Raw genomic sequence first — 25,683 nt, 5'->3', positions numbered from 1 at the left:
ACCATTGCGTATCTTTTGCAGTCTCCTCAGAAACCCAGATGCGATCGGAGACTTTCCCCTGGTGCTGTGCTCACTGGACTTCAGATACCACTGCAGAGCTCACATGTGTCATCTGGGCTGTTGGACAAGCAGGATGTAGGAGGCCAAGTGCCCTAGCAACCTCAGCAAAATCCAGGACAGTGGCTGAAACATTGGGATTATAACCTGAATGTCCTGGACTTTCTGCTGTGGGGGTAAGGCAACAACTGCACTATATCCAGGATAGGTCAGACGAATGGGAGCTTCTATAAAGGAGACAGGTGTGACCGTCATTGTCTGGAGGTGGGTCTATGATTGCCTGGGGCAAGCCCGCCTGCAACAATCAGTCCTCATGGTACAAGACTGGTACACCTGGACATCCAATGCTACAACCACCAGCCACCACGATTGTGAACATCCGAGGCTAGAGAGGAGCACCACATACAAGAAATGCTCCTGGCCAACTGTGAAACACAGGTGAAACCTGTGGGCTGTAGGACAGGAATATGGACATACGTTGCCTGTATGTCAAATGCTACCATCTAGTATCCAGGACAGACAATATCTTCCACAGGAAAGGCATTGAGAGGGTGAAGATCTAAAATAAGATGAAGGCCTCTGTCCTTTTTTGATACAAGGAAATAGCTGAGTAACTCCCAGTTCCTACTTCTGAGACCGTAAATCTACCTGTGGCTCCTTTGGCCAAAAGAGAATGCACTTCCTGCTGCAAAATGTATATGTTTTCCTTCATCAGTTATGTAGATGGGGTGGCAAGTGTGGCAGAGCAGAATGGAATGGGAAGGCATAGCTTGGCTGACAGGTTGGAGGGCCAATGTCTCTGAAGTTATTTATCACCACCTTTGAGGAAAATATCTGATCCTGCCGCCTACAGAGTGGATGTATATGAATAAGGACACAGTCAAGGGGTTTTGAGATTTTGGATGCCAGAGGGTTGGGGGAGTAGAGGCAAGATATCCCTGATTCTCAAAATTTGTCTCTGGGTGCCGTGAACTTTGCCATGACGTGGCTGAGCAGACTAGTGTGCTGGCAGCAGGGTCTGGAGTAGGTGGTACTGAAAACCCTAGTGTAGCCACGAAAAAGGCATAACTGCTGAGGAAACTGTACAGTAGGGGCAGACAGCCCCAAAAAATAACAAGTTGCACAACTCACCTTGTCCATCAAAAATGCCTGGACATACCCAGAGAAGAGAAGCCTGTAGCCTCCGAAGCATCCCACTTGTGTCCATTGTGCAACCCAAACAGTCAGTTATATGGAGGCTAGAGGGTATAACAAGTTTTGCTGCATCATGGAAGTCCTTATGATTTGGGCTAAATACTCTTGTAGATCCTCTGGAACTGCCAGCAGATTTTGACCACCTGTATAACATAAGGTTTCACTACAGCTTCCTAGAATGCAGCTGGAATTAACTGAGCACAAAGCAAGGCTATCCAACGAAAACATGCACTTGCAAAAGTCTCCATGTGCTTAGACTCATGGTCAGGAGGAGTTAAGGAAAAGGCGTTAGGGTTGACTCTGATAGAGGAGAAGCCTGGACCACCAGGCTCTCATGCTTAGGGTGTTGTGTGAAAAAGTCTGGCTCACCCAGTGCCAGTCTATGGCAAAGAGCTACTTTTCTATTAACTGGAGATTCAGAACATGGCTTTGTGCAAGTGCTAACAGGGTATCTGTTAAGGCCTCATTAATTAGTAATATAGATTTAGTAGATGGCTGGCCAGGCTGAAGAACCTAAGTCAAGAGGTTCGTTTTGGCCTCCACTGTAGGGAGCTACATGTCAAAGACATCTGTAGCCCTCCTCATGACCATAGCAAAAAAGGCACGTACCTCAGTGGCAGGAGCAGGGAGAGAGGCACGTCCAGTGTTTCCAGATCACTGGCATCCTCTAGTTCAGCATACTAATTACCCTCATCATATTAAGAAGTGAATTTACCTCCTTCATCATAATCATCGCTAGAATTTTGGAGTCTATAGGATTGGTCATAGGTTGCACCCACTGTCATTACCTGTGTCAATGAGAAAGGAACCATGTAGGGAGTGGTGCCAAAAGCAAGGTCGGCACTAAAGCCGGTGCAGAACCTGATGTGGGTCTAAGATACATTGATGGCGCGGAGGGCAAACCTGCGGGCCTGATTCTCACATGAGAACTCTGCAAATCCTTAGAGCTCAAGGGCACACCACAGGAGGGCAAAAAGTCTGCCAAATGTATGCACGTCCTCACAAAATGCCTTTATTTTCTGCAACAATGCCAATGGACCTAGAAATTGAGATTGCCTCTGGAGTATCAGTCCTCAGAAGTTCAGGACCGAGACCAAGAACTATGTTGAGGGTGTCATGCCCAAGGCATGTTGATGGCCTTGTGCCCCCTCTGGATTTGCAGGAAGGGGCTAATTCCCACTTCCATTTCTTGTGCTTCTCGTTAGAATTATAAGAAGACTATGAACTGCTGCTGGAACAACGTTAGGAGCAAGAGCATGACCTCCTTTTTTTACTTCAACCGGTCACAGCATGGAGTTTTTCAATGCTTGACAATGTAGAGTTTCGTCTTGTTGTTTCATACGGGTTTCAGGTTCATCAGAGCACAGTTCTTGCAGGCCCAGGAGTCATGCAATGACCCCAGGCACCACAGACATGCCTCGTAGAGATCTGTCAAAGATATTTCTTGGCAACGGTTCATACAAGATTTAAACCTGTTGTTTTGGGAGGTGACAAACTGTCCCTTGCAGACTAGAAAATGGAAATGTAGGAGAAAAATACTCATCAAAGATGAGAGAAGTAAACCCCGGATATGCGTCTGAAGGCACAGAAAGAAAAGAACTGTTGGTGTGGAGCAGCACGACACCACCTACTTGTGTGTAAGAAAACTGCTTTTGAGTTTCTAGATCCAATCTGAATTTGAGATTGTGATGATGTTGAGGAAGGTGAGTCACGTTTGGGGAAACAGCCAAGTTTGAATTGCTTTTCTTAATTTTAGATGGTTGTTGATTGTTCATATTTTCTTGGGTGAGGCATTCCATAGTTTGCGGATTTGAATGGGTCTGTTTTTGAAGTCCTTTAACGCTAGCATTATTGGCTTCACACACTGTTTTCGAAAATACTAATGGATGTATTGAGAGCTTGGTAAACACAGAAAATGCTTGAGACTTTTTAACTCAAATGTGAACAAAAAATGTTTTCTTCTAACTTACTTCATTCTACTATCTGCTTCCTGATACCCCCTGGCAATACTTAGCAGAAGGGCCTACCGAGGTTCATCTAACACTCTCTATTAGCAAACAAAGCCTTGACATTTATCTTTATATTACTTCAACTGTACGTATGGTTAAGTGACCATTAGAGCAAGTTTAGAATATGTTCTGCATCACATATACGTAGCTTTTATTATCTTTGCAGCAAATATGGTGTGAGAAGTTGGCCTGGTATATGCTGTCCACTAATTAAAGAGGGCACCTTGCACCAGTCCAAACAACCCTTATGGTGGTTTAAGAGGTCAAAGATAACTATAGAAAGCTATCCAAGTGGTGGCTGTGGAGAACAGCCTTCAGGCTTAGCCTTGAAGGAATGTTAAGCAGCTTGTTTTACCAGAATGCAACCTTATAGTATTGGTTAAATGAAAGGAGAACTACAAAATAGTTATAAAAATATGTATTTATTAATATAACACTATATAGTATGACACAGTATCTCCTACACAGAGATAATCACAAAGCACACAATACTTAAGCACAGAAATGACAGTAAATAGCACTAATACACAGTGAGCCCCAGGGGGGACCGGACCATATACTGAAATAGCGGTATAAGAACCACGACCCGAGTCAAGACAGTGTCGAGAGGACGTAGATTCGCTGGGACCCCAAGGAACCACCTAAGGTGAGTAAGTAGAGACCCCACGGAGGACAGGTTCAGTGTTGGTACACAACCGCGTGCTCCGTACAATTCTATGGGAAAGTCGCGGTTGAAGTTTGAGTTTAAGGACCCTTCCCAGTGGACTTCGAAGAACCCCTGTGGAAGATAGGAGGTTGAAGAGCCGCCCTACCCGTGGATACTGAGGTACACAAATTACCTATCCCAGGGAAGACGAGTGCATAGGTCTGAAGTGGCGTCGGAACCCGCTGTCGAACTCAATGAAGGACTTCGAAGAAGAGCCGCTGCTGGAAGGAAGAAAAGTGTCAGCTGGAACCCAAAGATAGATTTTTGTTGAAGAGTACCTGAAAGCAGAGGGGACAGAGTCTGGGTCACTCAGAACTTACCAGGGGCTCGGTAGACAAATGCCCACCAATGTCGGGTGCTTCAGGTGCGTTGATGGAGTCCTTGACTCTGCAGCTATGGGGACCAGGAGATGTTGAGGACAACCAGGAGCTGATATGAGCTGTCCCTCAAAGGATGTCGAATGCTGAGGGGTCGTTGTCCGGCGGTAGCACCAACAAGCCTTGGAAATGGCAAACCATGCAGAAGGTCAAAGATGTGTACGGTTTGGACTAGCAAGGTCCAGGAGACTCACCACAGCAAGGGAAGCTGGGGCAGGCCCGGAGCAACCAGGGGAGCCCAAGGAAAGAAAAGTTGACCCTCAAGTGGACTCACAGGCCGGAGGCACAGGAGTCACGAGAGAACCTCAAGCAGTTTCACCAAACAACAGCCCACGGAGCACTCGGTGCAAGGAGGCCAAAGTTCTTGGTAGGAAATGGTGTCAGAGGTTGGGGCTACTTTGAGCCCAATGCACTTGTTCGGGAAACGCCAAAAAGCTTATGCACTGGCAAATATATTCAGTGCACATGGGTACAGGTATTGCAGCCCCATGAGGGATTCTGACCTCAAACTTGGTGAGAGGGCAGCTCAGACCTCGAGGGACATAGAAACCCACCTCTTGTGTTGCTGAAGCCTTCGGATTCCGTAGGAGCGCAGTGTCAGCAGACCAGACAGCAGTGTTGCAGTGCCTGCGAATGCAGGGGAGCGACTCCTTCACTCCAATGGAGATATCTTCAGTTGTCCTTGATGCTCTACAGGTCCTACACGGATCCTGTATGGTGCACGGGCACAGATGATGTTTCAGACTGAGAGGGAGACGAAGTCGGGCCCAAATGAAGTCCAGCGAAGTCCAGAGTGTCCAGACGGTCGAAGTTCAGTAGTTTCTGGTTCAGAATCTTGTCCATGTCAAATCTAAGGTCCTACAGCCACTGTGGATATACATCCTCTGTTTTAGAAAATGTGCATAACCGAGGGAACCAAAACATCCTACTTTGTTCTTCTTCTTAGTCCTTGAAAACCAAGTAAGGGAGTGCTCGACAAATTACCCGAAGCACTGCTGTGTACCCAGGGCTGGTCTCCCAGACATGAGGGGACATCATCCAAAGTCTACACTTTTTTCTGGAGGAGCTGAGTTTCTGCCTAGTAGCTAGAAGTCTCCCTGTCTGCTTAGAGATACAAGGATCTGTCTGGCACTGAAGGAGGAAAGACAGTCCAGGAGGAGAAGCCCAGCAGGACCCAGAGACTGACAGACACCAAAAAAGCAGATTGCTTGACAGGAAAATCAGGAATGATCTCTGCTGCAGAGGGTCTGCATGGTCTCTCACGTGTGGTTCTTAGCAGGAACCGCTTCAAACCTTGTAAGTGTGTCAGCCTACTCAGGGCAGCAACTGTCTACATCAGCCCAATGAAGGCTGCAAATTCCTGCATTGGCCTAAATAGGACTGCAAGTACCATACTGAATGGGATGGCCCATCTGGGCTACAACTGCTGTGGTGCAGGCACAAGCTCGCTCAGGGCTGCAAGTACTCTGCTGACTACACATGCCAAATTGGGGCTACAACTGCTGTGGTTACAAATGCTGAAACTGTCTTCACTCTTCTGGGGCCTCCTTCTATAGGAAGATACCAAAGATAGTGTATCTTCTTGGGAAGATGGTGGTGTAGTAGGTAATGAGTTTAGTCTCTCATGTTCTCATGTTTCTCGTTAATTATGTTTTGTTGCACATAGCACTATTGCAAAATGAATACTCGCATCCATTTGACACATGGGTGTTTTTTGTTCTAAGAAAATAATAACAATAATAATAATAATAATATTTATAAAGTGCATGGCTACCTCAAGTGAGGTATCCCAGTACTGGAAGTAGATCTCTGCACCCTGCCTATCGCTTTCAAATACTCGAGCATCCTGATCTAAAGAACCAAGTTTTAAGTTGTTTCCTGAAACGATCGGCCGATTGCATCCGACGAACCGATAAGGGAAAGGTGCCCCACAACTTTAGTACCCCAGGTAGCTGAAAGATCTCTCACCGAGCCCACTTTCTTTAATTTTGGAAGAGTCACCAGTAATTCCCCTGCAGATCTTAGATTCTTTGAAGGGACACACGGTTTTACTAGCAACTGAAGGTAGCAAAAGCTTTGTGATAGTAGCACAACCCTTTAAATGAAGATCTCTGATTAACTGGAAGCCAATGTAATTTCCTGTGTGCAACCCCAATAGATGCTCGCTTCAGCAAATTCAGAAGAAGGCATGCCGCAGAGTACTGTATTCTCTGGAGTCTGTTGATCCATCCTTGAGTGACTCCTAGATACAGAACATTGCAATAATCTAGCCTCGATATAACCAGGGCCTGGATAACTGGGTTTTTTGCTGACTCTGTTAATAGGCACAAGATTTTACTCAGCATCTTGAGCAGTCCAAAGCATTTTCCTGCCACTGCAGTGACTTGACTTTCAAAAGACATTTTATCATCAAACCAAATGCCAAGTTTCTTGACCTTAGGTTTAGGGAGGGGAGCTGAGCCCAACTCCAAGGCCACCATGCAGGGAACCAAATGTTTGCTGGGTTGCCTAAGGCCAGAACTTAGGGGCTCGTTATGATGGCAGGCGGACTTGGTCTGCCCGACACCATAGCGATGTATGGGACCGCCCGCAAGACATGCGGCGGTCTCACCACTGCTATTAGGATGCCCTCGCCATTCTGGCTAGCACATCCTGGGCCTTTAACATGGCAGGCGGTGCTGCTGGCTGCAGCACCATCCGCAATGGTAATGGTGCTTGCACCGCATTTCCCTGCACCACGTGGCAGGTACCACGCGGTGCCTGCCACTTGGTGCATGGAAATGCAGGGGGGTACCATGGGTACCCTCCAATGCAGCGACACTCCCACACAAGGGGGACCTGCAACGGGCCCCCAAACCCAATCCCCACCAGCCTTTGCTGCCATGGAAAGGCCTCCTAAAACCCATCTCCTGATATGACGTATGGTGCCTGCTAGGAACCGCCACCATATTAGTGACCCTGCTCCGTCCGCCAGGCAATCGGTGCGATTGCCTCCAGCGGAAAAGCGGTGGACAAACTTTCCATCTGCCACGGTACCCACCGCCATCCTAATTTGGCGGTGGGTAAATCACCATGTGATGGCGGAAGGACCGCCACCGCCAGCCCAGCGGTGGCGGTCCTTCCACCATCATAATGAGCCGCAAAGTTCTGAAATTGCGCAAAATACGGGCAGTTAGTTGTGAGGAAATCCTACCTCAAGTGCACATTTAATGAACACGAGCAGCTCCCTGTTCATGTTTTGTTGCATTTAGCACTATTTCTTAGCAGAAAATGCATCTTCTTGTCCATTTTATGCACAAGGGGGCATTTTTGCACTAAATGCAGAATTACTCTTTTCGCCTAATTTCACGTAATGTTGCAGAATTCTGGGGTGATTACACTAGACAGAATTACACAAGTCAGCATGAGCATTGTGTCCTTCTGCAGGGAGGCATTTAAAGGGAAAAGATCTAAAATAGGAAAGGGCCTCCATCCTTCAGCAGAACAAGGAGGAAATTGAGCTGGTAAAAGCCTGTACCTATCTCTGAGGCGTGAACCCTCTCAATGGCCCCTTAAAAAAGTAGAACTTGCACCTCTTGCAGTAAGATGGAAAGGTGCTCTTGTGATAGCTGCTCTGATGTGGGAGTCAAGCTAGCCTGGCTGATGAGGGGCGAAACCCCGAAACCGGTCCTAGGATGCTTGATTCCAGTCCTATGTCAGCCCCCTTGAGTGGCCCTGGGAAGACTGAAACTGGTGGGGAAGCCTTATGGAAAGGGTGAATAGGCCCCAAAACATCCAGTAGCCTGACTCTCTTTAAAATATTTTAAGACAAAGTCAACTTTTTGCCAAATAGGTGGGATCCATCAATAGGCATACCCATAAGGAATGCCTACACATTTCCCGAAAACTCCTTGGACCTCATCCTTGTATGACAATGGAGCACCACACTGGGGCCAACTGCTCACCCAAAGCAATCTCTAGAATCCAGGCGATCACAAATTATCTATTTGGCCTCATCATGACCATCCTGAATGGTTTGAGCCAGGAAGGCCCTAAATTCTACAGGACCAACATCACAATGTTGCTGGCCATTTCTCAGACAGAGTGTGTGCATCGGGCTAGTAAGCAGGTTATATTGACCAATTTCAAGGCTAGACTGACCTAGGAGAACATTTATTTTCTGAATGCCTCAATCCTGTTTGACTCACTATCCTGGTGAGTGGTAGGGAATTAATTGAGGTTAACCTGGCTGATGAAAGCCTGAACAATCAAACTCACTGGGATAGGATAATATGTCAGAAAATCTGGGGCCCTGGATGACAATTAGGTGTATGGCCACCTGACAGTTCACCATGGAGCATGTCTTGGGCTGGGTGCCCATCAGAGTATCAACTGGGCTCTGTTGAATCAGGAAGGACTCAGAGGAAGTAGGCTCAGGCTGCTGAACTTCTGAAAGGACATTAGATTTAACCTTAACATGAGGCAGTTGTAGGTCCAGGACCTCAGCAGCAGTTGAATTACTACTGCAAAGGACTTAATTTAGTTGAGGACCCAATGGGGGAAATCAACCATGTATCAGTGGAAGTCTCAAGCCCAGAGGCCTCTTGTAGATCCACATGTAAACTTTTGTCACCATAATGCAGGGGCAAATCATCTCTGTTATCACTATTGTCATCTCAAGGAGGTAAACTCTTGTGTGAATGTGAACCAAAAAGATGATGGAGCCTCTGAGGACAGCTCCACTGTATAGCTAGTCCAGTTGTCAGAATCAGGTTGTACAGGAACTGAGCGCACTGGAGTGAAGTTGCAGCACAACATCTTTAGGGGTTGAGACCGATTTGGTTTGTGGTCAGACATCGGAGTCAACACTGGATCTCCTCCAGCAGTGGTGGTGTTGATACCTGTGCCCATGAAAGAAGGACCGGCGCAGGTCTTGTAGCCAGAATGGAGTTCGTGCAGAACTTTAGGCAGTTGCTAGGCACTCAGATAGCATCTCCGATCAGGACCTCGCATCACCTTGGCTGTAGGACGCATCCTCGATGTGGGACTGCACAACTCTTCCCAACCAGGATTTAAGGTACTCGTGTTCAGCGGGCCAAGCTGGGTCCCTGTAGCCAGCCCACCTTCCATCACGGTTGACCTGAACTCGTGACTTTGGCCCGGTCTAGTGCTACCAGATATCTATAGTGCTCTTTGTCCTTTTTGGTATTATATTCACTGAAATCTTTAAAATCTCCACTTCTACTGATTGGATTTTTATCATATTGGTCTTGATTTATTTATTGAAATGTACTCTATTTTCCTAAATTGGTGTGAGATTTTCTTGTGTTGTGTTTTCACTTTATTATTGTTTGAATTGCTGCATAAATACTTTACACAGTGCCTCTGATTCAAGACTCACTGCTCCATTCCAAGCTACCAGAGGGTTGAGCATAGGTTCATTTGGAGTTTTCTTGTGCCTCACTCTGACAAGGATTGTGGTTCCTGCTTGAGTAGGGTTTCTCCCCCCTCAACCAGCAACCCAAACTCTTACACACCTCAACGTGTAATCAGGTCCTTAGACCCTCATTACGAGAGCCTGGGTGCAAAGGCAATCATTATCTCACCTTTTAAAATCCGATACTATGGGGATCAGGTGAGATAATTATCGCCTATTACAAGTTGTGCCCTTCAAAATTAGACATAATATATGGAATCAGTATTTAACACACCAAATTCTGTATGTTTTACCTTTTTTATGGGACTTTTCCCCAATAAATTACGGCAGGTTTGACCTGCTGGAATTTATCAGGGGAAAACTCAGAGAGTGTGATAATAATCACACAACTCGGAATTTAGCCCTGCACTTATAATCAGGGCCTTAGCTTTTGGACCTAGTTTTGTTTCAAGTGCTTCCTGTAACTGTTCATATTAATGTACATTTATAAGCCATATTGAGGAACATCCCATATGTAGAAAAGTAGGATCTGCTTGTTATGGTAACCCCCAATCACTTTTTGCTAAATGTAATACTGTTTTTGACTAGTCTAACTGGGATCCTGCTAATCAGGACCCCAGTCTATCTAATTTCTCTATAAACTGTTATACCATGTACTTAGGTACACTCCAGATTGGATACTGTGGTACCCTTGTCAGTCCCTAGTATATGGTACACATGTACCCTGGGCATAGGTACTCCAGAGGCCTCCTATGGGCTGCAGGATGTATTATGCCACCCATGAGAGGCCATGCAAAATGGAACTACAGGCCTGCCATTGCAGCCTGTGTAAGTTGGTGCATGCACCACTTACTTAAGATATAGATTTACTATATCTAAGGGTCTCTGTACTTAAAACCTATAAGTCACCCCTATAGCAGACCTTAACAATCCTGAAGGCAGGGTGCTTGGTTCTAAGTGAGAGGGTGCCACTGCATGAGCAGGACACCCCTGAAGAGTACAGAGTCCATTCTCCCGGGTTGTCAGTGAAGCAGCCATTTACGACATATAGAGTGGCATTATGCGACCACGTGATGACCAGCTCTAAATTGGCTGAAACAAACCCTATCATGTTTGGTTGTTGGAATAATACCCTCACACCGGTAACCAGTGTGGGAGGTATGATTGCACCCCTCAGAAGCAAGCTTTGTGAGGTCCCTGGTGTTCCCGGTACCAGGCTTCTAGTCCCAGACAGCGCAAAATGGTTGCTGCTGACCAGACACATTTCTGCCCTCCTGCTGCTGAGCTCGAGCAGGGGAAGGCAGAACAATAGGCATCCTGTCACAGGGAGGTGTGTCCACCTCCCAGACAGTATGTAGTGTAAAGTCTACATGAGGGGCACATTTGGTGTCCCTGTGCATACTCCAGTTCAAACCAGTCCTGGGAGACTTTGGCTCCCGCTCTGGCGTGAAACTGGACAAAGGACATGGGGGTAACCTCCCCACTGTCCAGACTCTCACCTGGGAGGGTCCCCTGAATCTTGCCAACCCTCTTCCTTGGGGCCATCCCATTCAGTATGGTACTTGCAGTCCTATTTAGGCCAATGCAGGAAATTACAGCATTCATAGAGCTGATGTAGACAGTTGCTTCCATGAGTATGCTGACACACTTACAAGGTTTGAAGCGGTTCCTGCTAAGAACCACATGTGAGAGACCATGGAGACCCTCTGCAGCAGAGATCATTCCTGATTTTGCTGTCAAGCAATCTGCTTTTTTTGGTGTCTCTCAGTCTCTGGGTCCTGCTGGGCTTCTCCTCCTGGACTGTCTCTCCTCCTTCAGTGCCAGACAGATCCTTTTATCTCTAAGCAGACAGGGAGTCTTCTAGCTACTAGGCAGAAACTCAGCTCCTCCAGAAAAAAGTGCAGACTTTGGATGATGTCCCCTCATGTCTGGGAGACTAGCTGCCAAGCAGACACCAGCCCTGGGTGCACAGCAGTGCTTCGGGTAATTTGTCGAGCACTCCCTTACTTGGTTTTCAAGGACTAAGAAGAAGAACAAAGTAGGACATTTTGGTTCCCTCGGTTATGCACATTTTCTAAAACAGGGGATGTATATCCACAGTCGCTAACTTCAGAGCCAGTATGGGGTGGTTCTCTTTTGAAGTGTCTTTCTGAGACACAGCCACTGTGTAGACTTATTTTTTCACAGCAGGTAGCACTGTAGCTGTCTCAAAACTGCAGCACTCACAACACGGGCACAATAAAATGTGAGGTTTCTGTACCTGGCTGTCATCAGACATTCTGAAACAATAATCAGTTATAGACAAAATAACAGCCTTGATCTAGACACTTCCTCCACCTAACACAGCAGAAACTGCCCCTTTTCCCTTACCATCAAGAAAATGGCAGTGCACAGGAAGAACTAATAAGCAGCCTCTTGTTAGCTGATGGTCTCATCCAGTTTCTAAATGTAACCCTGTCTCCACCCTCCTCACTTCAATGTCTCAATCTGCGGCTTCCAGCCACAAGAATACAATCTATACCCTTGAACTGAGTAGAGAAAGCTCTGATCCTCCAGCGTGTGATGTGCCAAACCAGGGATATCCAAAAGGGATCCTCCTGGCTTCAGTACTCAGACTTGCTCAGACTTGCTATTTGCACTGTTGTTCTTAGCTCTTTTAGCAGGGTCATCCCCAAACATTTTGCCTTCAGACCTCCTGTGTTTTGCTGAAGCTATTTGTGTTGGCCATAGGACTCTGTGCACTTTAACACTGCTAACTTGTGCTAAAGTGCTTGTGCTCTATCCTTAAAACATGGGAACATTGGCTACCCAATTGGCATAGTTAAGTTGCTAGCAAAGTGGCACTACCTGTGCCCGTGACCTGTAAATTAAATGCAACAAGTGGTACTGCAGCACTGATTGTGCCAGCCACTTAAATTGCCCTTTAAAACATGTCTTAGGCCTTCCAATGCAGAGCCTGTGCGTGCAGTTTTTAAACCGCCATTGCAACCTGGCAAAGTAAACCTTTTGCCAGGCCCAAACCATCCTTTTTAATACATATAAGTCATCTCTAAGGTAGTCCCTGGACAGCCCCAAGGGCGGGGTGCAGTGTATTTAAAATGTTGGACATGTACTTTTAAGTTTTACATGTCCTGGTAGTAAAAAACTAATACCTTCATCCAGAGGGCAGGGTATACTATATTGAAAAAGTAGGACATGTACCTCTAAGTTTTACATGTCCTGGTAGTGAAACACTCTTAAATTTGTTTTTCACCACTGACTTGCCTAGCTCTCCCATAGGGTAACATTGAAATTCTGTATTACATTTCATAAGTGTAATTTCCAAATGGGAACAGGTAACCTCTTCATGTTTGTAGTCTTTGAAATCACAATTTAAAATCCTAACTTATGGTAAAGTCAGATTTTAAATTGTAATTCTGAAAATGCCACTTTTAGAAACATTGGCATTTAATTGCCTAAGCCATTTGGTGCCTACACCTGTGTGTCTGGTTCACAAGACTGGGTGTAGCTAACAGTTGGGCTTTGTGTATATCTCCTAGACAGCCACACACAATGGAGAGCTTAGGTGTGACTGGATGGGCCATCACTGACAGGATGGGTGGGAGAAGCTGGGCCTAGCCCCACTTACACTTGAATGGGCTGTGTCCTGCCTCCACACAAAGGGCTGCATACCACCTGTAGTTAGTCTGGAGCCAGGGCCAGGAAGGTAGGGCATTTATGCACTTCAAAGGCCTGCCTCTAGAAGCTGCTCCCCATTTCAAAGGCACAACTGTGTATAAATACTCAGACACAATCACTTCATTACACTTTTGGATCTGTGGATACCCAGAAAGAAAGCAGAACTGCTGTGCTGCTATAAGGACAGCCACTCTGCTGGACTTCTGCTCTAAAGGAACTGCTGCCCTGCTGTGCTGACCTGCTGTCCTTTTGCCGGGGGAAGAAGAACTGGACCTGCAATTTCATCTTGAACCCAGGACCCCAGAGTGACTCCAAGGGCTAGTCTGTTGGCCTCTTGATCTGAGGCTCAGGGACATAAAAGGCTCCCCAAACAGTTCCCGAACCTAGTTGCAGTGAGTTCCTGACTCCCAATTGGTGCCCCTCAGGTCCTGGACCCTTGGTGTGGCTCAACACACTCAAATCAAGCTTTTGGGGTCTTCGCGACCGAGAACGGGCCTGTTTGCACTTATATTGCACCGCTTGCAGTGGAGATCAGCACAGGTTGCCGCCAGGCAGTCTCTTCGCACTACAGCATCCACCACTCATGGGGGACCGCCAACGCGAAGCACCAGCCTGTCTGTCCACGACAACCCGGCGTGCTCTTTGTATCAGGCCAATAACTGCCCGCTAATGCTCTCTTTGCTCCCTGAGACCCTCTCCAATGCACACAGGCTTCTTGGCACAAAACATGAGAAAGTATAACTTAAGTGGAAATAATCTGGGACTGTTTGTGACCTGCGCTCTACTGCAGTCTGCCTGAACTTTTGACTTTGAGCCGGTCCAGTGCGACCAGTTAGCCACGGTTGGCGTTTTATGTTTAGGTGCTATTTTTCATTTTATTCTTTAACAATTCATAACCCTTGTACCATAGATTTTTGTCATTTTGGTTTTGTTTTATTTACTAATTCTGCTCTATTTTTGTAACCTGGTTTAGGATTTATTTGTGTGATGTTTTCACAGTTTTACTGTCTGGAGTGTTGCACAAATACTTTATACATTGCCGCTAAGCTAAGCCTGACTGATCTGTGCCAAGCTACCAGGGGATTGAGCACAGGTTAATTTGGAGTTTTCTTGTGCCTAACCCTGACAAGGATTGTGAATGCTGCTTGACCAGGGCTCACACCCCACTCAACCAGTAACCAAATTTATCACATGCACACTACTCATACACACACACTCAACATACAATGAGGATGCCAGTGCAAGGTTCTGGGCATACACATAACAATGGAGCATTACACAAGACAGGTCTGTACGCCACACTATTAATAACACAGGTCTGGTCACATTATCGATCTCAGAATCATGGTATGCTGCCTGCACTGGTTTATGTGCTATACCCATGACAGGGACAGTACTTCTCTATCCCTTTAGAGGGCATGCTTAGTGTGCCCCTGCAGGTCATAGAAGCTTGAATAGTCAAGGACAGGCCTTCACCTCTGTGTACATGTTAGATTAGCATGTTGCTATGGCCAAATTAAAAGTCAGGATACCAGATATACATGCAGTCTGACGCTCAGAGCAGGGTAGCATGTCTGTATTCCATGCAGGGACATTCCCTTCCTAACAGATGCCCCAGATCTGACTACCCAGATCTTTACTCTAGAGTTGAGGAAGTCCAGTAGGTAAAACCAGGGAAATGCCTCATCTGCATTCCCTTGATTCATTCTGGCTTTGTTCTCCACTGTAAAATCTTGGCCTTGCATTTAGATAGATCTCAGCAATTTGGGATCCCCCCTTTTTTGCCTTCAACCACTTAAGTGGTAATCTCCCTGGGCCATAAACTTTGTACCGAACAGGCAATATCATTTACCTTTGAATTTTCTTATGTTATATCACAGCCCTCCTCTGTAATGTGATACGTCATAAATGAATGTGTTTTATGAAGGTATTCAGTGCATAGAATGCTGGACGCTTTTTTGCTTGGAATTGATTCTGGTTATAAACCACCTTCTATCTTTACAAATAGCCCCACTAAACGCTGCATACATATTACACAGCTCACAGATTCTGTCAATGCACACTTCATCTGTGAAATAGGAAAATGTGTGTTATTTAGGTTTCGAATCAGTCAAGATTTCCATGAGTGCTGTTTAAACTCACAGCAGCTAATGAAGAGTGGTATGCTATCCATTTTTCAGACTCAACCTATTCTACATGACGTAAGAAAAATACACCAGATAAATTGTAGTTTGTCATAGGGCATTGCCGTGTGCACCAGTGAGGTAATCAACTGCTTTGTTTGCTTCATTACATGTTTTTTCTTTGACCTCTTTAAGGAGGAGGAAGTGAATGAAACCTACGAAATAATGAGCAGAGAATATGAAGAATTAATAAAGTTAAAAAGAACAGGATCCATTCAAGCAAAGAATTTAAAAAGCAAATTTGAAAAAATTGGCGAATTGTCAGAAGAAGAAATTCAGAAAAAAATTGAAGAAGAACGGGCAAGAAGAAAAGCAATTGACATTGAAATAAGGGAAAGGGAAGCAGAACACTTCCAAGAGGTAAGAACCTTCCTCTCTGTCTGCATGCAAAATTGACTTATTGAACCTTGTCCCTGTAGACTTGTGGCAAATATGTCATTTGTTTTCATTGATCTATTTAACAATGACAAAAACTGCTCTTAAACATACAAAATTTTCAAATTATTTGAGTTTATTTATTTAAGGAGAAAACACCTAGGGGCCCATTTGTGAGAACGTTACGCAGTACAAAGCAGCGCAGCATAGCCAGTCACCTTTCTACACTGCACTGCGCGTCAGAGAAAGGGCAGGATTGCACTGTATTTAAGGCAATACAGGGCACTCCTGTCCTTTCCCATGCATTGCTGCCCTTTTGGCAGCCTAGCTCCAGCACAGGCACCCTTGCACCATTGTGCAAGGATGCCTGTGTTGCATGCAGTATTGTTTTTGCACAGGAAGGGGCACCTTCATGCACAAAAACAATCCTGGGAGGCATATCCCTCTTTCTATGTGTGCTTCAGAATGCAGCACACATAGAAAGAGGAAGAAAGGAGGAGAAGTCAAGATATTTCTCTTTGTTATGCATAGAGCCCGACATAGGGCCCGATTCACAGAACTAACTTAAGACAAAATCCTAAACTTACTACTTTTGGTATTCACAGAATGCATTTAGTAGTAGTAAAGTTAGGATTTTGTCTTAAGTCTGTCTTAAGTCTGTCCTACGTTTGCCTCAAGTCTGTCTGCCATGTTAGAAGCTATTGCGCAGCTGCAAAGATTTCCCACCAAGCGACAGGAGACGCCATACTACGTAGATGTAGTAGACGCATGCGTAGAAGAGTTCCTGCGTTTTTGGCTGCCATTTTAGGACACTCGGTTTACTGGTTAGTAGAATACATAGAAAAGCTTCCCCTAGATACAATATGTAAAATGTAATGCGAAATTAGTACTCACAAACATGTTGATTATAATGTTACAGGTTATCCCCTCTAGTTTCTATTAAACCAGATGCGACTTTAGCATTCTACCATTTCAATTTCTTCAAATCTTTTATTCCTTCCGGTATCTTTCTTAAATTGTGATCCTTTCATTCTTTTGTAGATATTTCCTTTCAATTCTTCTAGTCGTATTTCGTCCAATTTTCTTTTCCTACCCTTCTCATTCACTTCATACCTTTTTCTTTTTCCACTACATTTGTGGCAGCACATTATCACCAGAACTAACAAAGTTATGCCCATGATCGGCAATAGTATTTGACCAAAGATACTCTTACCTTTGTTAGAAAACCAACTACTAATAGTGGGAAAACTATTGGTTATCTTCTTCCATACACTGTCAACCTCCAGTGCTTTCAGTTCTTCTTCCAAATGTGTAATATTTTTAATATACCTTCCAATTTCTATACTTTTGTCAGGTAGATATGTGCAACAATGTTGCGCTTTCGACATTTTACAGACTCCACCCTCTTTTGCTAATAAGATATCAAGGGCAAGTCGATTTTGCAAAACCATTGATCTAACAGCAACTAATTCTGTATTGCTCAATAAAAATCCTCCAGCAGTGTCAGTAAATAACTGATCAATTACTGTTGACAATTGCCAGATGTTTCGAGAATTCAGTCGAACCCCCACTGAAGGTATCAATGCACCAAATATATCACCTACTATTTCAGAAAAACTAGCCCTTTTATGTCTGGTTAGTCCATTACCGTCATTATTGCTTCCAGTGATTCTTTTAACATGATAAACTTTAGGGAATACTATTCCGAAATAGCAACTCCCATACCAATGATCAGGTAACCTAAAATAAGCTTTGTTCCCATAAATATAATAATTCCAGGAAATACTGGATCAGTTCCTCCTTTTAGTACGAATCCCCCAATTACTAAAAAGTTGTGTTCACATTCACTGCAACCAATAAATGCATTGTTATATTCTGTTTTTTTGTCTATAGAGACAGATTTTCCCTTTCTTTTCAAAATCCAGAGACATAGCAGCATGAGTCTTCCCTTTCAGCCCATTTGGGTATCTGAGGTTTCGGTTCTGAGGCCCTTCTTTGGAAGTCCTGTCTCTTATGTTCTACTAAGTTCAAAAATATCTTTTCTTCTTCATGTAACTTACATGTTAGGTTGCGTTTGTGTGCATCAGCTATATCTATTGCCTTCATTGTTAGGAAATATTCACCCATGAATTGTGAGTCTCTAGTACTAAGGACAGGGTTCATGCTCTTTTGCATAGGGACTTCTGAAAATATTACATCTACATGTGAATAATAATACAGCAGTTTTCCAGTTCTATAAAATAAACTAGCCAATACACTACATGAAATAACATATGTCAAAGGTAAGTGATGATTTGTTACCCCTTCAGCTACTGAGTTTGGCAATTTCATGCAAACATAACAATCACTAACTTCTATTGTTTCTACATAATGGACTAATAGGTTTGCAAATACATTTAAATCAGTTTCGTTTTTATCTACAGTATGATGTAAATCTAACTCATCTGGAATTTCTAAGTCTACTCTATCTCCTTTAATGTTTCCTACCTCTGTATGTGTATTAGTACTATTCTGTTTGTTTGTAACCATCAAATAAGGAATAGCTATTACCAATATTACCAATGTTATAAGGACCAATACTAAGCTACATATACAGACCCTACAACACTTCTTTATACAGCTTTGTTTTGGTTTTCCGATAACTTTATCATCAGACATTTTTGGACAAGAAGATTTGTCTCTTCTTTAATTCAGAACCCGGTATGAGATAACACCTTAAGCGTCTTCTCTCTCTTTCAAGTCGGTCTCACTTCTTCATCAGTTTGCTCGACATTCAGTTCTTCATCACTTTCTTTATTTAATTCGAGATTTTCAAAATCTTCAAGAATGACATATGTCCACTCAGGACCCTTGAACCTGTTATTCAATGTCTTCAACCTTTGACTCCTTCATTTTGGTGTTACTGTGGAAGGTCCAGATTGACTAGATACTTTGTTTACTTGATCAGGTTCTTCGCTGATTGTCTTAAGACGATATTTTAGTATTTTGATAGTTCTTGGCCAATTATCACCTTTTCAACTTTTCTTAATTTTCACCGCACTGCCAGTTTCTTCAAGGCTTCTTTTGTTTTCCCTTAATTTAAGCACAATTTGATCATTTCCGTCTTCAGTTTTCCTCTCTATCTGACCTTGTCCAGGGCTTATTGTTCTGGCCTGTTCTGCCTGGATATGTTCGTCTACCTCAATCTGACCCTGTTCAGGATTGGTAATGCCTGGTTTTTCTTCTGTATCCTGAACTTGTGTTTCTATGCCTATCTGGTCCTGTTCAGGTCTTTTTACCTCTTTACCTTCTTCTGCCTGAACGTTTTCTCTAAACCTTACCTGTCCCTCCTCAGACTCAGGATTAGGGCTTTGGTTTACTTCTGTCTGAGTATATTGCTCTCTCCTTAACTGTTCCTGCTCAGGTTCCCTAATAGTCGTTTCCCTACTCTCCTGAGTGAGTACTTCTATACCTGACTGATCCTCACTCTTTTCCTGTCTGTCTAACTGCGTTTGCCTTCTAGTTCTTATAAATACTTCAGGTATGTCCAGCACTAGGGTCCAGTCATCCTGATAAGTGCTTGGTTGTTCTTGGGCAGCTACCTCAGGATCTTCTATAGGAAGTTCTTCAGCTGCACAACCTTCCACAACTTCAATTTCTCGTTTCAATTGAAACTCTTCTTCTTCAGGAGCTGGTACCCCTTTGGTATGACTTGCATGAACCCAATTAGGTAATCCTGCACACTTTACAGCTGTTGAAGTAATAAGTATAACTTGATGCGGTTTAACCCACCTGGGTGCTAGGCACGATTCTCGATTGTGAATCTTCACAACTACCCAGTCACCTGGATTCAGATCATGCGCTTGGTTCAGCTGTCTGTTGACTGCGTCTTCCCCAACCTGATGCGAGATAGAACGCACTCTGTCAGCCGACTCTTTGCAATACTCCAAAACCAAGTCATCAGTTATATTCAACAGCTTGTGTCCTGGTACACATGCTTGTCTCTTGGTTCTTCCCGTGAGTATTTCATGGGGACTCAATCCAGTATTTTTGTCTGGAATACTTCTGAGTCCCATCAGAACCAAAGGCAAAGCATCAGGCCATTCTAGTGAGGTGGATGCACATACCTTTCTGCGTCTTGACTTGATTGTGCCATTCAATTGTTCTACCACCCCAGAAGCCTCTGGACGGTAAGCGCAGTGCAATTTTTGTTCGACTTTGAATGCTTCACAAATTAGTTGAATTATTTCATTATTAAAATGAGACCCTTTATCTGATTCAATTGTTACTGGAAAACCAAATCTAGGGATGAGTTCTCTTAAGAGTTTGACCACTGTCAAGCTGTCATTTCTTCGGGTCGGGTATGCTTCCACCCACTTTGAAAATAAACAAACAATGACAAGTACATATTTCAACCCTCGACAAGCAGGCAGTTGAATGATATCTAATTGAAGTCTTACAAAGGGACCTTCTGCCTTTCCAATCTTTCCCATACTAACCACTGTTTTCCTGCCAGGATTAATTTGTTGACATGTTAAACATCTTTGGCAAAGACTCTCTGCTACATTCCTGAACTTTGCGTTAAACCAATCTTGTCTGAAAAGTCGAATCATAGCATCTCTGCCCACATATGTGTCTCCATGATACATTCTAGCCATAGGTGCAAGCATACTATCTGGCATTACTGGTCTGCCATCATAACAAACCCACACACCATCTTCTGCTCTTCTTTGACATCCTATTTTTACCCACTCTTCCTATTCTCTTATTTCTACTGCATCCTGCAGATCTTTCACCTCCTCCCAGGTTCCCATTCCTGCAAGTAGCATAAGTTGGCAGCTGATTCCACATGTTTAGATTTTCTTGTTTAGGGCAATTTTATGCCGCGCACAGTGTTGGGCAACCTGGTCAGTATATCGGTTACCGGCTGTCACATAGTCATCTCCTGATTGGTGAGCAGCACACTTAACCATGGCCACCTCTTTTGGTAATTGAATTGCCTCAATCAATTCTCTCACATAATTTCCATTTTTAATAGGAGTTCCTGAAGAAGTCAGGAAATCCCTCTGCATCCATAGCTGGCCAAAATCATGCACAACCCCATTACCAGATTGGCTGTCAGTAAATATGGTTATTCTCCAATTTTTCCCAACTTTGCATGCTTTAATTAAAGCAATCAATTTGGCTACTTGTGCAGATCTGACTTCTCTGACTTCTGGTAAATAGGATGCCTCGACTATTCCAGTTAATGTACACACAGCGTAAGCAGCACTCAATCCTCCCTCCTCGTGTCGCATGCATGACCCAACTACAAAAAGCTCATGAACTGCATTTTTCAAGGGTTCCTCTTGTATGTCAGGATGTGGTTTGGTGCTAAGTTCTGTCACGTCAAGACATTCATGTTCAACCTCATCTTTCACTTCTTCTTGGTAAGGATCAGGTAGTAAAGTGGCTGGATTAAGAACAGTACACCTCTCTATAGTCACGTTTTCAGCCCCCAGTATTATTCTCTCATATTTTGTTAGCCTACTGGGAGTGAGATACTGCGTTCTGGTTTTGGTCAGCAAAATCACAACTGAATGGGGAACATACACCTTGACAGGGTGTCCCATCACAATTGACTCACTCTGTTCTATGCTCACACAGGTTGCGGCTACAGCTTTCAGGCAACCTGGTAATGCACATGCCACAGGATCTAGAGTAGCAGAAAAATATGCCACTGGTCTTCTCATTAATCCATGTCTTTGTATCAGAACTGAAAGTGAACGATTACCCCGCTCATAGCAGAATAATGCAAATTCTTTTGAATAGTCTGGCATTCCTAAAGCAGGTGCCTCACACAAACAATCTCGCAACTTTCTAAATGATTCCATGCTTTCATCATCCCATTCTATGGGGTCCTTCGCTCTCTTTCTGGTCATCTGTATCAGAGGTTTAGATAGCAAAGCAAATCCTACAATCCATTGCCTACAGTATCCTACAACCCCAAGAAACATTCTTATTTCTTTTTGGGTTCAAGGCAACTGCAATTGTCTTATTATTCTGATTCTTTCAGATGTCACTCTCCTAATTCCTCTCTATATTTGATGTCCTAAGTATTTGACTGAGTTTTTACAAAACTGAAGTTTCTTGGGGGACACTTTGTGTCCGCCTTTTGCCAAGTGATTTAGCAATGCAATTGAATCAATAACACAGTCATCTCTAGTGTTCGACGCTACTAACAGGTCATCGATATACTGCACCAGGACTGACTCTCTGGGCAACACAAGAGATTCAAGGCTTCTTTTGAGAATCTGATTAAAGATTGAAGGACTTTCAGTGTACCCTTGAGGCACAAGATTCCACACGTAAACATGCTCTTCGAATTTGAACGAAAAGAAAAACTGGCTATCTGGATGCAAAGGAATCGATAAGAACGCATGACATAAATCAATTACTGTGAACCAACCTGCTTTCCATGGTATCTGATAAAGAATCACAGCTGGGTTGGGCACTGCTGGACAGCATGGTACAACAATTTTATTAATTTTCCTAAGATCTTGAACCACCCTATACTTCCCGTTAGCTTTCTTAATGCCAATTATAGGCGAGTTACAAGGGCTACTCATTATTTCTTTCAGGATGCCTTGTTCGACTAATCGCTCAATCTCTGCTGCAACCCCTGCTTTTATTTCTGGACTCATTCGGTATTGTCGAGTATTTGGATAAACAGCACCTTCTTTCACTGTCACCTTTACGGGATCTACATTTGCCATCAATCCTATTTCTTTTCCAGTAAAATCCCATATCTCGGCATTTACTGTCAGTTTGACTTCAGCAGGTAATTCATTTTTGGTTATCATTGAATATAATTAATTTACTTCTGTTCCCTGTTTAGCTAACATGAACTTGTAAACTCCATCTTCATCTGGGTTTTGTATTGTGACACCGTCCGGTGTGCAAAATATGGTGCAATTCATTTTGCACAACAAGTCTCTTCCAAGCAAGTTTACAGGACTTGAGTCACAGACCACGAATTTATGCATTTCTTTAAAATTTCCAATTCGTACCTCCATTGGTTCTGTGATCGGGGTTCTAATCTGTTTATTCAAAACACCTACTAATTGGATGGCTTCACCCGAGAGGGACAGGTTAGGAATGTCTGCTGTTCTGACAGTAGACCTGGTAGCATCAGTATCCAACAAGAAAGTGATATCATTTCCTTCCACTTTACCTTCTACATATGGACCTGACTGATCTACCGGTAGGGATGCGCCAAGTACGCACTCTCCGTCTTCCCCCCTCAGGCACCGTCATTCCTGCTCATAATCAATTAGTGGATCCTGCAAAAGAAACTGTGATGTTACAACATTTTTCTTACCACTTCCTTCTGGAAATCCGGCGTCCACACTGTACTTGGCTTGACTCACAAAATTTGACTTAGGGGCAGGTGGCAATTGACTCTGAAGATCTATACCCTGTTGCAGATGACTCATTAACACCTCAAACTGCGTCTGTAGATTTAAATTTTGATTCGGGCCATTATTAACTTGTACTAATTTACACTTGTTCTTCCAATGCCCCAACTTCCCGCACCCGTGTCAGGGAAACTTTTTCTTTGCTTCCTCCCTGTTCATTCTTCCCCGTGGCTTACCCCCATTATTTTCACCTTGACCTTGCACTCTTCCTTGATTTTCTGTTTATTCAATTGAAGCTCTTGCTGTTCAGCTAACTTTACTTGAGCCCACATTACTTTTTCTTCTAAGGCTTTTCATTTGTTATCAATCTCATCCCCACAATATTTGGCATATTTTAGAATCTCGTCAATGGACTTTGATTGCCAACACAACATGTGCTGCTTAATCATTTGTGATATATCCAGTCTTAACCCTGTCACAAATCGATACACAAAATGAGTCATGTCCTTGTTCTCTAAACTTTCAAACCCACTATACTGTTTGAACACCTGTAACAGATGTTCGTAATAGGCATGTACAGACTTATTCTTTTCTTGGGTTGTTCTGTCTATTTTTACCCAATCAGTTTCTTTTGGGGAATTTTACTCTTCAGGAAAGTGATCACTTGATGATATTTTTTCATTACATCTTCTGACGGGGCTTCTGTCTTTGAATCTCTTGGATCTTCCTCACTGGGCCAATCTATAGTAATTTTACATTCTGTCTACAAAGCCGCAAGTACTACTATGTCAAACAGACCATCCAGATCTTTTAACAAAACCTTTGAAACTTTCACAAACCTCTCAACTTGTCTGTACCACTCCACTGGTTTCTCTCTCAATTTTGGGAAATCATTCGTAAACGACAAAATATCCTGTCTAGTCCATGGTACATGTACGTACCCCCCTCCGGGTACTTCCCTCATCGGATACAACCTTTCAGCCTTTTCTGTTTCTCTCATGGCACATTCAGGTATCGTTCGATTTACCTGTGCTTCTTCCTTTTTCTTTGCCCACCCAACTTTCCATTTTTCAAGATCCCCCCCATTTTTGTAACAGCAATAACAACTCCCTGATCTGTAATTTTCTTCCAGACACATTCATGTTTTCCAAATCCATATCAGAAAATTCTGCTCTATATGGTTTCTGCAACACCTTTGAGTTCTCTATGTCAATTCCCATCTCAGAGGCTAGATTTGTCAATTTTTCATGAAATATTTTTGTGTTTCGTGTGATACTTCTGCAAACAAATAACTCTTCTTCACTGTACGTGTTTAATCTGTCTAAACCCACATTTCCAGCGACCATTTCTTCCAATTCTACTCTCAATTTGAAAATATCTAATAATTTTGGCTGTGATTTTGGCTTTTCTATTTCTTGAGACCATCTCTCTATATCTTCTGGGGTTGCTATTGTGGCACTTCTAGTTCCTGTTGAGGTTTCCTGTCTAAATTCCTTTGAACAACTGGGCAAATTCCTCTTCGGGGTTTTCATTATTGGTTCTCTTATGGGTAAATCCATTAATGATATTACTGATTCACATTCACTTGCTTGATCATCTATTATTACCCTTTCTTTTCTAGGTTCTATACTTGGGGTAGGCATCACAGGAATTTTGGAACTGTTTGATTTTTCACCATACAATGGGAATACTGGACCTATAGTTACTGGTATGGTCAATGCATCAGGATGTATATTCATCTGAGTTATTTTTTGGATCTGTTCATCTCTATTCTTATTTATTGCTTCCTTTCCTTTTTCTTTAAGTACCTTGTTGGCGGTGTCATGTACTATTTGTGGAACCAAAGGTGTTCTTACCATTGGGGCACTAGGGGTCATTCTAGAAAATCCCTCATTATAAGGTGTAGGACTTTATCAATACATCTTTTAAATACCCTTCTTCTGCTTCTCCGCTATCTATCATGGTTAAATGCTTGTTTTCTTCTTTACATTTATCTCCCGTCTGCTCTTCTGATGTTAACACAGGATATCTGCCACCATGGCCTGTCTCCATTGCTTCATTTGACTATCTCTAGTCTCTCTGGGAAATTTCGGATATTATTTGCTTAGGGTCCTGTTACTTTGTGGCCTAACTCGTTCAAAGGCTTCAATTTCCCATTCTTCCAAAGCCTCATACTGAGTCAATCTAGGTCTTGGTTCTAATTCATTCATCCGTGTTCTTAAATTGTACAATATTTTTACATTAAAGCTTCCGTACTCAGGAAATGCTAATATTCCATCATCTTTTGTGTATTCTACCCAATTTTCTAAACT

The 25,683-nt window shown here is 43.5% G+C and overlaps 1 protein-coding gene across 31 annotated transcripts in view; it reads left to right on the top strand.

Moving 5' to 3' along the window:
- Window positions 1-25,683, top strand: part of NEXN (nexilin F-actin binding protein) — a 399,622-nt gene that overhangs the window by 286,927 nt on the left and 87,012 nt on the right. For all 31 annotated transcript variants that reach the window (XM_085602023.1, XM_085602016.1, XM_085602002.1 and 28 more), the window contains one exon: window positions 15,756-15,980. In XM_085602023.1, the coding sequence (XP_085458149.1) occupies window positions 15,756-15,980 (225 nt within the window). The remainder of the gene's footprint in view (window positions 1-15,755; window positions 15,981-25,683) is intronic.

The sequence above is a fragment of the Triturus cristatus genome, chromosome 4_2, assembly GCF_964204655.1.
Source record: "Triturus cristatus chromosome 4_2, aTriCri1.1, whole genome shotgun sequence".
Lineage (NCBI taxonomy): Eukaryota > Metazoa > Chordata > Amphibia > Caudata > Salamandridae > Triturus > Triturus cristatus.
Note: the sequence above shows the minus strand (reverse complement) of the source record. Positions and strands in the feature narration are given on the sequence as shown.